The sequence below is a fragment of the Nipponia nippon genome, unplaced genomic scaffold (genome assembly GCF_047370975.1).
Source record: "Nipponia nippon isolate SJK-2023a ecotype South Korea unplaced genomic scaffold, ASM4737097v1 scaffold_12, whole genome shotgun sequence".
NCBI lineage: Eukaryota > Metazoa > Chordata > Aves > Pelecaniformes > Threskiornithidae > Nipponia > Nipponia nippon.
This window is the reverse complement of record NW_028262313.1, coordinates 17,879,919-17,897,123: the sequence shown is the minus strand read 5'-3', so window position 1 is coordinate 17,897,123 and position 17,205 is coordinate 17,879,919. Positions and strand designations below refer to the sequence as shown.

At 35.9% G+C, this 17,205-nt stretch overlaps 1 protein-coding gene across 1 annotated transcript in view; it reads left to right on the top strand.

The window, feature by feature from the left end:
• Positions 1-5,857, top strand: part of DIAPH2 (diaphanous related formin 2) — a 255,821-nt gene extending 249,964 nt beyond the window's left edge. Inside the window, exon 28 of the mRNA XM_087749096.1 lies at positions 1,279-5,857. Within this exon, the coding sequence (XP_087605222.1) occupies positions 1,279-1,343 (65 nt within the window). The 3' untranslated portion in view covers positions 1,344-5,857. The remainder of the gene's footprint in view (positions 1-1,278) is intronic.
• The last annotated feature ends 11,348 nt before the right edge of the window (positions 5,858-17,205 follow it).

Genomic DNA, 17,205 nt, shown 5'->3' with positions numbered 1-17,205 from the left:
GAAAAGAGCCTGGTTCCGGCCTCTTTGCACCCTCCCTTCAGGTATTTATCTACATTGGTGAGATCCCAGATTGGTCTTTGCTCCAGCCTTTCCCCCGGTCTTTGGAACACAGTGATTCAGTCAATGGCTTTTTCAAAGAATGTATTTCTGCCCATCAGACGCACTGGGGTCTCGTGCTTTATGCCTGAACCTTCTGCCTTGGCCCAAGTTTAGCACTCCCCCACAGCAGTACCAGTAACACATGCTTTTATAGTCTGCTGCACTGTGGAAACAGATAGAGCTAGATCGACTCATTTGGAAAAAAGCTGAGAAAACCTGCTTGCCTGCAGTTTGTCTGTCAGACTTTTTGCTTCTGAAGTGACTGTTGTTTTTTAATATTCCGGTACTACGCAGGAGTTCCAGCCATATGCTGGGACACCCTGATGCTGTAGCAATGTAGATACTGTACTGGTGCAAACAAAGAGCAGCAACCTGAATATGACATGAGAGAACAGAAAAGGCTAGGTCAAAAGTAAGCAGTCACAAAAAGAAAAAAAAAAATGCGTGGCAGGACCTCATTTTAAAAATAAAGATCAAAACCTCCAGAAAACTAAGCGGGGGTTAATTTTCTGCCCCTTTTTGTGTGTGTGCATATGTATATTCATCACTTTAAAATTTTATTTTAAAGGCATTTAGGAATGTAGGTGGTACTTCATGATTGTTTTCCTGTGATAGAGACATATTTATTATTCATTGCAATAATTACTGTGTAATATTTTATACTAAAAGTTGTTCACATTGCACAATCAGGAAATGCTTAGGAAGTGGCTGATTTAACTGTTCTATTTTTAGCTCTGTACCAAATTATAGTGAACAGCGTTAGCGCTTTTATACTTGTAGCATCTAGTAGACTTTTTACCACCACACTGGTCAGTACATCCTCATGAAACTTGAAATGTATTTTTCCAGAGCTTCTGTGCATAAATTGTTTAGAAAATAAGATTTTTACCCAGAAGTTTAGTTATTGTGTGCTATTTTCAAGGGGACTGTGTTTCAGGATTCTCCTAATGCTTTTATCACCCAGCTTCTCTGATCAAGAAAGTAATTTATTGCTGATTGCAGAACTCTTGAACTCAGTCTGGCAGCTGCAGTGTGAAACTTCTCTGATCCAGTCTCCTAGTTACTTATTTACATATAATTTGAAATTATTTTCAGGGCTGTTTGAAAACCTCTTGACATTGCATTATCCATGTTTCAAATCTTATGGTGATTTGTTTTTTTCCTCTCTTTGTATTACAGATAACAGACGAGTAACTTTGGAAAGGTCTCGTTCTCGCCACAATGGAACAATTGCAGCTGTATGATTCTTCTGATGCCAAAGAATTAGTGAATTGTTTTATTTACAATTAAATGGATATACTTTGAAAAGAGTTTATCATACAAATTGGCAATGATCCTAAAGGAATACTGTTATTGATTAAGTGAGAAGGTGTATAAATATTATGTATGTTAAAAGCTATTGCTAAATAATCCACATACTGTATCTTATTACCCCAACTACCAAGATCTGTAAACAGTGTTAAACAGTAGGATATCTATCTTATTTTCTTATGTTCTTTCTTTTTTTTCCCCTCCATTTTTTTTTTTTAAAGCTGGCAACTTACATGAAAGGAGTTGGGGATTTCTAGGTTATGTTTTTCATGGGTAAGAAAACAAAAATTTGTTGAAAAAATACAGCTGTGGATTCCATTTGCAGTTCTGATTTGGACATGAAAGGAAAAAATAATAAAATTGTATGTTAATAAATTCAGAGATGAGCTGGTGTACATTATCAGAATCTTTTTTGTAACCATAAAAAAGCAACGCATAGCCCCAGTTAGGTTGCTGAAAATCTTATCTCAATGTAAAGCCTGGTGGATTCAGCTATTTTGGCTGCAAGTAGGATATACCACATATCTACACTTTTGGTGATATGATGATGTATAGTTACTTATCACTGCTAAAAAAAAAAAAAAAACAAACAATAAAACAGAGCATAGGATTTTACCAAAATTAAATGATATCAAGGGCAGGATATGTTTTTAACTGTATCTAAGGAGGGATTTTTCTAATTATGCACTTATATATTCTTTATAAAGATATTAGGGGGAAAATACGATCGTCCTATTTTAATTACGCTAAAAGTACCTTTGTGTAGGTTTTTAGAGACAAGCTACATTATGAAGATATTCAGAACTGCCTCTGAGTTTTTTCTCTGTTTCTCAGGTAAAATATGTAGCGGGATCTCTACTGGTGGATTTTAGTGCTGAGGGTTTAGCAGCTAAGAACAGATTTTCTACCTGGAGCACTATATAGCAGTGATCAATGATTGCAGCAGTCTGATTTTTCGGGAAGCTCCTCCCATTCTACTTTGTATACAGGCCCCTTGCACTGCAGTACCTCAGGTGAGCAGTCAGTTTAGTAGCTGACACTGTGTATGTTCTGCCACTCAATGGGAAACTATAGTTCCCTTTCCTCCCCAGACTCTAGTTGAATGTACAGTCTGTTTGGTGTTCAGGGCAGTCTTCACCATCCTTTTTACTAAAGGTTCATTGCTTATCTGGATGGGATGGAGGATTTTAAGTGAGAGTTCTAGTGGAACTACTCATACGTTGCTCAACTATGATATTTAAAAAAAACGGGATACTATGTAGTAGATGGCACTTGTTGTCAAATTATTATTGCTTTTCACTGATTGATGAATTATTATGAATACTTTTATTGCCTGGTGTTGCGGGGAACTTTTTTTTTAATGCTATATAAGGAACATTTGGAAGGTAAGGTGTCACATCATTGTTTTCTGTGCACAAACTGCTAGCTCTAGAGGAGCATTCAATACTGGGGCAGTATAACTTTGCACTACTGCTTGAGCCAAGCATCTTTGTACAGTAGATTCTTTTTGCTTCTCTGGTAAGATACTCTTAAGCCTAGTCAGATAGTTTGGGGTAAATTCTCACAATTTCAGACTCCAGTGATCAATATCCAATTATTGTAAGAAAAGATACAGCTCCTTTTCAATCTAGTATTGAAATAGTGTTTTTTTTTAAATTGTCTTCAAAGGAAACGGGTTTTGCCTGTTGCTCTCTCTCTAAACATAGGAATACGACTGAAGCCTAGTGAAATGTGTACTGTCAACTAATACTCTTCCTAAACTGTTTGGGGTTTTGGGGGGGTTTTTTAGTAACAAACTAAAGAGTTGTATGGTACTTCCGCAAAAAAAAAAAAATGCATGCAACAGGATTCTGTCTCCCTGTTTATCAGTGAGAGGTACAAAGAATTATATCCTGTTTTGTGTAAGGTCAACATCAACCTCGTATTGAAGCATAACTTTTTAAAATGGAACTATTAAATTTACAGTTCTAAAAATTTGCTTAATGTACAAAGCCAGTTTAAAAGGATTAGGTTCATAATGTCTATATAAATTTGTACTACAATCAACAGTGTATTAGAGGTCAAATTTTAAAATGAGCATTTTGCTGGGATTTACAAGTATTGGTATAATCTTTATATGTGAAAACTCAAAAGCTCACAACAGAATCTTTATACTGTAGCAGTAATTATTAGTGCACGAGTTTTTCATTTCCATGGGTTATATTTTTTTTTAAGCTCTGTGAAAGCTGACTGCAGATTTTCAAGAACCAAATCTTAGGAAAAAAAAGCAAATCCAAAATAACATCATCTGATGCTTCTATTTTACTACAATTTTTTTCGTATTTGAAACATTTATATAATTTAATGGACATATCTGTTAGAACAAAAGTGTCTTTCAAAGGAAAACTAGTTTAGAAGATAATTTATGTAAATATAGGGTGCTCGTATTTATGAAGTCTAAAATATTTTCTGAAATTGATGCTGGTCACTTTGTCTTTTGATAGTTTTTCAGTCTATATTAAATTGCAGATATTTTTAATGTTTTTATTATTGATCTAATTTTCAGAGGTGTCACATGTTTATCTAGAAGTGTAGAAGAGTAGCACCTTTTTCAGAAATGCACTTGCCTTATTTTCTAATTTAAAAAAAAAAATGAAGTATATCAGTTAAATTATATTTGTATTCAGAGTAATCCCAGAAAGAAAATCGCTGGAGGGTTCATACATAAATTTCTTGCTAATTATGTTTCACTATATGTCCTCTGAGACATTACGTTAACAATATACCAGCACATCTGTTTGCATTCACATTTTACCAGTTGCAAGTACTGAAGAGGTTTTTTTTTTTTTATGATGTTACACTGTTTACATTTCTTAGTTTATTTAAGAGGAAGATAATCTTACCTTTGCAATGAATTGAACTAAATTTGCAATTGACATGGGAATGAAACGTTTAAATCATATACAAATATACATCTCTGTTGCTTAACTACTGGCTGTACAGATCAGAAATGTAAAGACACTAGATATTTTTGCTCAAGTTTTATGCCGTTTACTGAGAAAAAATTGCAACACAGTTTGTCATGTATGTTTGTTTGTGATTCAACAAATATCCTTTCCCAGCAAATAAGTGATTGTTGGTTTAACTGTTAATCATATTATGAACTGATGCTAAAGCCAAAACAAAATTAGTGCCTCAGAGGGCATTGACAAAGAGCTTCAGGAAGTATTCCCAGAAATACTATTATATAATTTGTTCTGGTTTTAGGTAACCATGGTCAATATGAAAAATGTTATCTAAAATTATCTGTTCTTTCTTGACAATTCAGATACAAATGCAAGCATTCCCATAGTTCCCTTCTGTAGTATGCAAATAGTTATGAATATCTGTATATTTTTGCATTTTTGTGTGTGGTATATGTACTACCTCAGACAAATACTGTAAAAAACATCATGTTTTCATGGTTTCTATCCAAACCACAATTCATCAGTGACCTACTTTAAATTCATCCCGCAACGTACAAATGGTTTGCAAAACTCTGAGGATCTGGCTGAGTGTTAGGTTTGGCTCTGGAAATCCTCCTGTAGCTTTCATTAAGAAAACTTTGCAATGTTCGGCTTTTGCATCCCTCGGGCAAATCCTGCTTTGATGGGTGAATTTAGTACTGCCTATATTGAGAATGATATAGCTAGTAAATATTTAAAGCTGGTAATAGTAATGTGGGAGCAAACTTACCTATATATGTAAATTGCTTCTTATACATTAAACAAAGGCTTGGCTGACTTATACTTTAATGTTTGCCTTCAAATTGCTGAGAGGTCAGGCATAACAAATGCTAAGTGATAAAGCAATGTAAAGCCCACCTCTTATGTGCCATACTGTATTTGCAAGTTATTCATTTTAAAATAAGTAGTGTAAGAAACCTCTACATCTCTTCTTCTGCAGTATCTACACACACGCCCACGCATGCACACAAAATGTAAATAAATTTTTAAAAAATCAAAGCAGATAAAGCCAAATCCCTCAGCTTCAGGTGTCTCCATTTCAGATCACATATTGCTTTTGTGCACAGGAAAGGGAGTTGTGTAAGCCTGTGAATTCTGCAGTCCTGCACGCTGTCACTCAGCACCCACTGATGTCATTAGAAGAATGTTAAAGGAGAAAGATTTGTTCTTGTAGTGCTTCTTTTAGCACTGTTTGAGGTGATACATATGCCACAGAATGTGAACAATAATCTCTTACAGTTTAGTCAGTCTGCTATCATGCACCATTTGGTTTCCCTTTTGGAAGTCATATGAGTCCTGATGCCAAAAAAAAAAAAAAAAGGTGACAAAACTCATGCATTTCTATTTTTAAAACAGCTCTGTGTTTGTATGTAATGTTTAAAATAGGAGTTTGATGAAATCACAGCCTGGCCATTGTTAATCCATGTATTCTGAAAACTGTAATAAAGATATACATAACATGATTTTGCTAGGTGCGCCAATGTTTTACTTGTTTATAATGATTATTACCTATTGAGTACCATCACCTCAAAATCTGGTTTTGTTATATAAAATTATCGCACTGAAATTACTTTCCATTTTAGCTTACTGACATTTTATGGATCTCCGTGTTTGTTTGTGTTTTTTTTTTTTTCTCTGAGGTGTCAAGTGTATTTGACTTGAATTTGGGGAAAAAGATGCCTTTTCCAATGGATGAGGACTTTAAAAACAAAATAATCCAAAAACGTATATAATTAAAAAAAAAAAGTTAAATCATGGTGATACCATTTTATTTTTACAAAAGTAACAATAAAAGGGAATCACTAAGCAAATTACATGGGTCCATATTTAAGTGACTGGATTCCAGTATAGACTTTTTAAGACAGACACATAGTCAGTCAGACAGCTATTGGTGGTGGTTTCCAAATTGCTTACTTCACTCGGTCACAAAATGGTCTTAACGGAATAGAAACTTGACAGACTTTTACCTTCAAAACTGTATATTTCACCTTAAGCAACGTAATGATGTCACCATAACAGACTGAACTGCACGGCAGTATAGAGAGGCAGCACTGAATTTCTGCAATAGGTACTTCAGATTCTAATTGAATGGAATTCTGATGAATATGATCAGCCATGTTGATACAACACTCCTTAAGTAACTTTTTATATATGGAAAAGATATGCCAAGGGATGATCGAAGGCACCATTTTATTTTTAATGAACTGAACTATCGTTAGAATGCACTATTTTTGAGATATGCTAAAGCAGTAGAGGTTTATTTTCTTATGGTATTAACATGAAAAAAAAATGACAATTTCTAAGTGCCAGCTAGTAATGTAAATCCTATGATTGTCATGATGAAGAAAAATATAGTAATGGTGTCCTACATACACCATATTCTTGTTCCTTATTTTTAGGTAAATGTTCTTGACTTTGTAGTGTGGGAGTCTGGGATTCCCATCATCCTTTCAGATATTTTTGCCTTTGGGAGACTGGCAGGCAGAATTTGTCTGAAACAAGTAGCAGGTACCGTAGTACCTTTCTCAATGGTAATTATTTCTGTTGCTTCCTCACATGCTTAAGAAATCCTGTATGTGAAATTCAGATTGATAGCAAGTTATGGCGCTCTGCCACATAGATAGACTTCTTTCTTACATTTGGATACTTTCTGTAAATTTGAGCTATACTCCTCCCCTCTGTTACTTGTTCCAGTCATCATCTCAAAGTTAGCCTTTCTGCATTTTTTTAATTAAGTCACTATTACTGGGCTGTAGTAAAATTATAAAACCGTTCAGTTGATTTGCTCAGAATTATTTGATGAGTACTTAATGGCCGTAATTAATCCCTTTCAATAGATGTGAAACTAAGATTAAGACGAAAAAATCCAAATAAGGGATTTTTTTTGCCTGTAGGCTGTGACCAAACACTAATTCAGTCCACTTAAATTCACAAGGTACTGAAAGCTGTTTATTTGTGTTAGTGTAGTAACTAGGCCAGCCTAAGAAACCATCTGAGAGGCAAAGGATATTATCTCAGGCGCCATGCTAACAAAATCACACAGCTTTTTGGTTTCAACTGGCTCTCACCCCGCCTGCTCAGGGCACATGCGGAGCAGCTCACATCAGCCTGCAGTGTGCTGCTCTAGATGGGCTCACAGCGAGGCAGCAGTAAAGCCGGGTCTTCGGGCCAGGTTTTTATAAGGGCAATGTGCCCAACTTTCTTTCATTGAAATAATTGATCTCTGAGTCTTACGGGGCAAATTATCTGTGAGGCACAGATGACTGAAAAGCCCTGTGGGTGCTTGTCTGCTTTTTAAAGTGCCCGAGTCCTTAAGAAAAAAAAAAAAAAAGAAATAAGACCTGGTCCCAGTAAGGCATTGGTCAGATCTGGTGTAAACTAATTCTAATTCTGCACTGACATTACACCAACCCCACATACCCAGGCCTCTGACCTGTGTAAGTTACTCCTGCAACATTCAGAAATGTATGTTTTTAAACAGTCTTTGAGAGTACAAGGATGACTTGATGAATAATTATCAGACTGGCAATTCAGTGGCGTTAGAGATTCATGTCGGGCTGTTATTGTTTTAGCGCTTTGGTGACGCAGATACCCTGCAGTGGCTCAGGAGCCATTTCGTTTGTGGAAGAAATTGTTAATGGTCACACTTTCTCAAACATTCTTTATCTGCTGGAATGGTAAAAAGGGAAAAGGATTTCTTTGAGGAGATGAAAGCAAGTGCTAACCAAAGGTATATGTATTATAAACAATGAATAAAGTTGTAAATTTAAAGAAATAACATTTTAAATCTGCAGCGGCTTGATTCCATACTGGTTCAAGTAAAGTTCTTTTACTTAAGTGGTACAGGATCAGTCAACTTAAAGAACAGCAGTATTTGCAGATTAAAAAAAAATACAGACTAAATAAAAAAGTAATGAGAATTCAATGACTGAATTCAGTGCCATGAGGAGAAATGAGATTACAAAGGCAAAAAGTAATGACAAATCTGTAAAAAGGCCTTTGCACTGCATGTAATGAGTAGTACTAAAACCAAACAGAAAAACAGGAGAGGCAAATTTGCCTGCGTGCATTTGGCACTGTGCATAATAGATTTTGAAACTGATCTGTTATACTTTAATGAAGATTGTGGAATTGTGAAAGCTGGGGGTAACATAAATGGCAAAATGAACATTGTGCTTCCAGAAATATTTCAAAATTCTGTTAAGCCAAGAAAGACGTAATTTAATCATAGGCAATGTATGTGTAAATGTAATATGTATTTTACCTGAAACTAATTAAAATGTCTTCCAATAAGCTATAGTTTTAATTCCAGTGAACAATAATTTGAGCAAGATATAATGAGTTTCAAATAGTACCTAAAAGAGAGTAACACAATATTTTATATAGCTTCTTTTGTGTCTAGGTGATGGGTCTTGAAAGAGTCATAGCATCTTTTTCTTAGCAGGAGATGCACTTGCAAATATGAATAAAATAATTTTTATTTCAGATAGCATAAGCAAGTTAAGACTAAGAGAGTTCTTACATTTCAACTGAATATACTTCTGTGTGAGTATTTTTTTCTCCATTGCACTTCACTGTCCAGAGTTGTGCTCAAATTCTTGAGTGCTAAGAAATTATGATTAGGCTTGCAGGCTGTCTAACTGCAGAAGTCTGCCGATGTGTTATTTAAGGGGAAAGAGAGGAACTTACACTGTTCCAAGCAGTCTGCCCAATGAATAGCCTTTTTTTGTGAAGATTTTTGAAGCATGAGACTAAATTGATAATGATTGAGATTGTGATTTTTTTGTTGTTTTTTTACACTCAAGAGAATTTTACATCATCACAGGTTATCGTTGCCAGTTAGAAATAAAGCTTAGTAGCAGTAGTAGTGCTGAAATATAAGTAAGTAGTCATGGCATCATTAAGTCTAAACAAATATTTTACTCCCTGTTTATGAAAAGTGTAAAATTGAAAAGGGTAAACTGGTGGGGTTAGACAGTTTCTACAGGAGTTATAATGCTGTCTTGTTTATTCTGCCCCCCCCCCCCCCGAAAGTAGTCAGAGATGATTTGAAATGCTTTGAGCTATGTCCTTTTAGTTTTCATTTTTTTGAGAAAAATTGTTGATGTAAAACATCTCACCATCAAATGAAAAGCAGAAAAAGGTGGCATTGAACTATTATAGCTGAGAAACACTCAGGGAAAAAATACACAACTAGTGAATGAGAAGGATGCGGAAAGAAGATCCACATCAGTAAAACGGTGACTTTTCTATTCTTCTGTTGTAGTTTTCACTTTAACCCAGTCTTACCCAAGCGAAGACCGAAACCACAGACCCTCACACATCGCAGATCGGCTTGAGCACCGGGCCTCTGCGGGAGCAGTTTGAGCAGACAGATCTATCAGCTCGTCAGGCTGTGCTTCGGGGAAGTCCTGTTATCTGCCTTCGGAGCAGTGCGGGAGGCATGCGTTGCATATGGATTGGCAGGTCTTGGAATGGAATTTCAGAAAGCAAGATGCTGCTGTAGGCCAGTTCCCAGCAGGGCAGGAAGGCAGAGCAGGGGGAAGGGAATGCTCTCTGCTCGCTTGGATGCTCCCTGAGAAGCAAGGAGCTGTTGCTTCCACAAAGGCACAGTTTTACACTGCAGGCTCAGGAAGGCATTATTGCAGCAGTTTGTTTACATGTTTCAGCTTTCTCTGCACTGTGAAGGTTAAGAACAATTTAAAAGACATTAACGAGGTGATTTTTAGTTACATTTGAACAACGTGGAGGAATTCTGTGCAATCCAAGAGCCCTGTGTATCGATACAGCATAAAGCTGGTGGTAATGGTCCTTTGATTCTGTTCTTAGCCCAACTACTAACCTAGAGTAAGTAATTTAGACTCTGACTTTAATTTCATCGCCTTTGAAGTAAAGATAGATTAGCAAAACTGCACAAGGTTATCCTGTTATCAGCTTGATTTTTGAAAGGCTGGCAAAGAAATTGTTCCTTGCATTTACTAGATAAATTGGTCCAAATCCATTTTGTCTTCCCTCTCCCAGGTGAGACATTAGCAGATTTCTGTAGTTAGTCTGCAAACCCATTTACGTTCCCTCAGCACTAACACCTGTAGAATTCTGAACAGTGAATTGCAGTGGAAAGAAAAAAATACTGAAAATAGTAATGTACTCAAATGAAGTACAACAAACACATTTTGTTGTTACGACCTGCATGTGTTATTTGAAGCAAAAATTTGTATCGATTCACTTTAGATACATAAGTTTATCATTGAGATATTGCTGCTGTAATGATGTGCAAGTGTGTCTATCACATACACAATATGTTGCACAATGTTAATGCTTTCTGTATTGATTGACTCAGATCACTATTCCTCAGGAGCAGTAGGAAGTCTTAAAGCCTGATGCAGATGCTGGAATGTGATTATGTTATGATGGAATGGAGCTTATTCAGCAATCCTGTGATTATTAAGGTAATGAGGGTAATTTATAGCCTCTTATGACCTACTGGTACCAGAAGCTAAAAATGCAGGTGTTAGGGGAAACAAACCCCTACTTCAAGAGCCAATAGAAGCAGCAGCACATCAGTTTTTGTTAGGTAGTGATAAGATACAAAATGTAGCTTCTATAATTTATAGAGAGCCTTAATTAGTTCATATTTGGATCTTTAGGTCTGGTTAATATGCCAAGCCAGACATCCAAAATGCTGTTCAGTTTAGCGTTATTAGAGCAGTCACCTAACGTATTATTGTAATGTTTATGTGTACTATAGTCAATCATCTGGATGCTGCAGGTAGGTCATGCATAGTAAGCCTGGCTCTGCTGATTTCAGGCTGGTACTCTGAAACTGAATGAAATAAACGGCAGCTTTTCTGTGAACTTCAGAATCATTCCCCATCTATATCTTAAATTATAGTTATCCATATCTATAATTTTAATGAAAGATAAGTTCTCCATCAAAAGCAAAGTTTCTTCACATAAAAAGTTTCTCCAAACCATCTGCAAGTGCCCACATAAATATTTAACTTCATGTAAGTTTTGATTCTTGAAGCACGATGAAATTGCTGGAAAAAAAAGGATAATATCAATTGTATGAGTTTATTGAAATTTGTTGCTTTCTTTCATACCCTTTATGTGCTGATAGAATGTGTGTTGGTTTATGACATAAATTTTTTCATCTCATTAGTTCCTAAAAGTAGCTTGTTCCCTGCATTTAGCTACTCATATTCTGATGCTTAACGGTAAGCTTAATTGTGGTATCAGGTGGCTAAAAATTATTTTATAAATTCTTTATTACAAAACTGGGCATGGATTCTGTTTGGGAGAAAATATTTCCAAGTATCTAGTTACTGTGGATTTCACTAAACATAGCGGAAATGCCTTTTGAATCATCTACATTATACTTGCACAGTACAGTCACTTAACAAAAATGAATAATCTGCAGTCATTCACAACAACATAACTTATTAATTACTTTATTATAGCATTCCTACCCAACTGGATGTTCAAAGTATACCTTGGTAGAAAAGAGCTATCTCCAGTTGAAGTGAGTGGGAGACCAGCATCTAACTTTTTAATAGCAAAGGATCGACAAAAAAAGGAAGTGGAACGGTGATAATCAGCTGTCAGTCTCAGCTCTCAATCATACTGGTAAAAATATCTCGAGGAACTTCATGATTTACACTGGAAAGCAACATTTGGTATAACAAATAATGCCAGAAAGGATAGGAAAGAAATAATGAGGAAGAACAAGATCCATATAAAATAGTGTTATAAAGTGATTTATGAAAGCTGGTATTTCAGAAAGTACTGAGAATACGTAAATGCTTCAAAGAGAAAACATGGAAATTGGTAGCACAGAGAGAAAAAGTCTGCTATATTAAGGAAAAAAAGGAGCAAACTCACAGCATATGGTTGGTTTTATCATCTAACACAAGGTGTTGCTCAGCTCTCATCCTTCAGTTTGCAGTACAAAGTACCAGCATGTTTGTCCATAAGGTTAATGCTATTGCGCAGCCTGTGAAAGGTGCCGGTGTGGGGGAAGGGTAAAGGGTAGGGGTTAATTTGCTCAGTCACCCAGAACTGGGTTCCAACTGTCTCAATTGCATTTTTAAAATAATAACCATTATTTTCTTGCCCGCTAAGATCTGGTGGTCATCTTTAGGCATTACTGCCACAGCACTACACTAACAAAATTCAGCCCACATCTCTGTAAAGCAGACCATATACCAACCGTGTCTTAAGAAATCACTTAACAAATGCCATAAACAAGCAGACATAGCTTAGAAAACAGGGTTCTGTAATGCCATTTTACAATATGTAAAGCTAAATTTAATTTAAAGGATGTTTTTTAAATATAAGGTGGAATTAGATGTCTAACTTTTTAAAATGTGGAAATAGGAGAAACTGCTTTGCCACTGAAATACTTCTGTATTGTAAGACTTCTGTACATGCTGAAGTGAGGTGACTTAGCGTTTTTTTAAACAGGAATTTTTCATGAATATAATAATCACGAACTGGAGTAGACACAAGTTACAAAAGGGGGCAAGAACATAGCTATGCTAAATAATTCAGCAAAAACTAGTTCAGGTGCTTTTAGGGGTTTTTTGCATGTGTCCTTGTATTTTCTTCCTAAATCATTTAATTTCTGTAATCTTACTTTTACAGCAGCAACCATTTAAAGAAGCACTAAATCATAGGCGGTATAATCCCTTTTACACAAAGGAACATTTTAAAAAGGATAAACTTCATTTTTATGGGTTTCAGTGAACTGTATCAGGGAAGCGTTGTCTTTTCCCATTCATTTAGTTACTGTCTTTGCCTTGAGCTCACAATGTGTTTTTCCGTGTAAAATCTTGAGTGGTCTTGATCCCTGCATTTGGCAAAGAACTGACATAGTAGATCAAAGGTCTCTTGATCTGTTCCCTGGTCTTGTCCAACAAGTGATTCAAACTTGCAGCTACACAGACTCAAATCTGAGGGTCAAGCACAATTTCTTGTGAAGCAAAATTTATAACACTAAATGTAAAGTAAACAGAACTTGGAATGTGATAAAAATGCATCTGTTGAATGCTGTCTTTGGTGTCTTTGGTTTGGTTGGACTGTTAGAAAATTTTGGCCTTTGAATAAAATCTATTTATGCATATTATTAAAACACCTGGTAGAAGAGTTATGCCAGGATTAGTCTTAGATATTGCTTACTACTAGGATTATTCACTCAACCAGGTTTTTGTTGTTGCTCAATAATTTCACCGTTATTGGTTTTCAGTTTGAGCCAGATTGATGAACACTGTAACATTTGAGGAGAGGTGTACCCGGCCAATTTCAGCTGATGTATGTCATTGATCAAGGTAGGTAAGAGACATCAGTCCCTACTGATCTTGTTAAGCAGGGGAAGCCTTTAATGTAAAATCTGCTGTGTCAGCAAAACTATATTTTTACTGTAGTACATTGTATAATCAAGGAACCAAATTATAGAAAACATAGATCTGTGATCATGAAGTTTTTTTCCTTGCAAAGTATACTAGCTTTCCTACATTAATAAAGCATTTGCTCCTAATGAAGACATAGCCTGCAATTTTGGTACAATCCAGGACCAACATGGTCATTATTTTCTTTCACTTTGATTTTAATCATCTTTCTTTCATGGAGGATCAGTTGCAGGTGCCTGAGAGTAAAAAGGAGCATGTGTGAAAGATCAGGTAGGATCTGATGCCTAATTTAAACCAAAAGGTTTCTGTTGAACTTCAGATTTTTTTCACTTGTGGAGCAAATTCTGAAATCTTTTCCTTCCACTGTGTGTTTCATCCAGTATTCTTTCAGTTAGTTTGTCTCTCTCCACATAATTTCAGTTGCCACTGTGATGGTTGCCCTTTGCAGAGCAGAAAATTGAAGTTACCAGTGAACATCTGCACTACACATTTTCAGACTGGAAAAGCAAGGAATATCCAACAGAATGTGTGGGAGAATTTTCTAAAGAAACAAAATTCAGCAAACTGAAACGGTGAGACTAGGTCGTTATAATTTTCATGGAAGCAACCATCTTCACTCATACAGATAGACTCCACCCCAATGAAGCCCTGCATGTTAGTATATACTTTTAAACCATACTTCACTTACCTCTGTTCTTTGAAAAATGGCAATGGCTGTTACCTGAGGTGCAGAACTGAACAAATATATCTTAGCGTGGTGGAATTCTCATCCATATAGCTTCCTGTCTTTCTACAAGCTGACAGTCTTTGCAATATAACTGTTTTCTCTTTCTCACTCTCCAGAATCATTTTGTGAACCAGTGAGGTTGAGTTAGGTACAGTGGAGAGAAATAGTCAGTTTTATGGACATCTCTTGAGGAGGCAGAATTGACCACAAGAGAGACTTGACAGAAGTGTCATTAGTTTATTGATGCAGCATGCTAGGAAACAGAACATTGTGTCCTAAATGTGGAGGACTTTTTACTTAGTGCAAGGGAGACAGCAAGGTAAATATGCATGGAGGGATGAGAGGATGTGTATTCGCTATGTCAGTGAGCAATGACAAGAATTGTATTCATCAATGATGCGAGGGTAAAAGAAGCAGGGGTTTATATTTCTCAGAAGGCATTGCTTATTCTGGCAAAATGTAAATACATCAATCTGTAACTGCCCAGCAGTGTGTGATGTGAATAATTATTTTGGCCCCAATTCATTTTTGGTGCGATTTAACATTGGTGGTATTAAAATTCAATCCTTTAACTATAGGTTTTCTCTCCCCCAGAGGAAACAGTCCTGTCTGGCTAAATGCCCTTCTCAGGAAATCTTCTCGGTAAAAATTAATCTCGTTCTGAATGTGTCAGTGTTAAATGTATCTAAAACCACTATCTTACTCTAAAAGTAGTATTTTTATACCTAATGCTGGGCCCAGCCTTTTTGCAACATTTGTTGTACAAGAGAACGATATAAGTATCCAGCACAGAGACTGATTTAAAAGTTTTCCATATAGCTTCTAGCTGGTTGCAATTTAGAATATGAGTTGCTATACTGAGATGCTGAAAACTGTAAACAGTATTTGCATTTTGTTATGAATATTTTGCATAACTTTAAGGATGTTTTCTTTATCCCCAAGTGGGTCTGTTTTGAGCCCATAATGTACTGTGAAGTTTCAGTAACACAGAAAAATTTGTTGAGCGCAAACAGGCCAGTATCACAGCACACATAACAGCATTCAAGCAAAGAGTATTTTGCATCAAAAATGTGTATACATTTGCATTTTTGATGCAAAAATCTACTTAATCAGCACTGCAAATGAAGCCCATAACTGAGGCAGTGCAGAATTCTATGAAATTGAAAAGTTCTGTGTAATTTCTGAAAAACAAAGTCTGTTTTGCACAGCCCTAACTATAGCTAATATTTAAACCAATTTAATCATCGGTGAACTAACATGGCAGAAATACTCTGAACTTCTTTATCATTGTAAGTTTTTAATGTCCTTAGCTCTGTGGAGTATGCTTTTTTTTAACATTTCTTAATTAAACATTTATCCTATTTAATTGCTAGGAAAAGGAAAAGTGCAGAAAGATTGAGATCTGAATTTTAAACATCGTCATTTTAGGCATGTTGATTTTTGTTCTCAGTTTTAGATGCTTAGGGAATTATGTTGGGGGAAATTCAGCACACAAGATTCCTGTTGGAAGCCAAAGGTGTTGCAGCTATTCATCTAAGTAGTTTGTGTCTCAGTTGAGGTATCTGTTCTAGAGATTTCTTCAGAAATGCAGTCTGTGATTGCTGTCCAGAGTTGACTAAGAATTCCAGAGTTCTATTCCCAGAGTTATGACTTTTGAAAATGTTCTCCTATCCAGAATGGCTTTTGTTTTCTAGCATTTGTGAGTCACCATAAATTGGTCTTCTAAGATGGATAGTACCTGGAAAAGGGAGTGACCTCCATCCCAAAGCAGCTTTTAATCCAGTTAATAGTTATTATCAACTGTTATTTCTTTTGGATTTATAATTTCTTTCTTACACAATTCTCCCTGCTAGTGTTGATTGATTTTTAGTGAACAAGTGTCTACACTACAAAAATTCCACCAGACCTGACATTTAGTCTTCTCAGAAGAGTGAGTAGGTCATGCAAACTAAACAAGGGTTTTATACCTGGTCTCAATCTCATCTCCCTGAGATGAGGAGGTTATAGATGTGTGTAAACTGGCAAGGACTCCTCCTGCAGGCAGATAACTACCATTTTTCTCTACTGGCTGGCAGAATTTCTTGCTTGGTCTGCTCAAAGAAAGAAAAAAAAAATCCCAGTTTTTAAACTGAGATTATAAAATAAAAGTGATTTTGAAGGTAGAATCGTAGGAAACATTTATTTTTAAGTCAGTAGTGTGTTTTTTTTCTTTTTTGCATTAACATTGTTAAAAGGAGAGCCTTCTTTCACAGTGTAAGGGGAGAACTACTTTGTCAAGGTCCTTCTATAAGCAGAATTTCGTGTGTGAAAGATTTAAGTCATTTTACAAATACTGTAACTGCGCTAACATATTTTGAATCCTATGTTTGCGATTTTAGGGGTTGCATTTCTAAACAATATAATAAGTCTAAGTAGGGAATCTCAGTCAAATGTCAGGCTTCTTGTCTGTAAGGTATTTCCACTCTTTAGTGCAGAATGTCACTGTCATTCCAATTAGTGCAGCTGATTGGTATTAAAATTGTTTTATTTGACATACTACAATATTTTTGCTTCAAGCCAGACATTTTGCACAAGATATAGAAACACCACGTAATCACAACAGACATTAAGGCTAATGGCAGAAAGGACCTCTAAGAATGTGTAAAATGGAAGAAACCAGCTTTCTAATTTTTGCAGT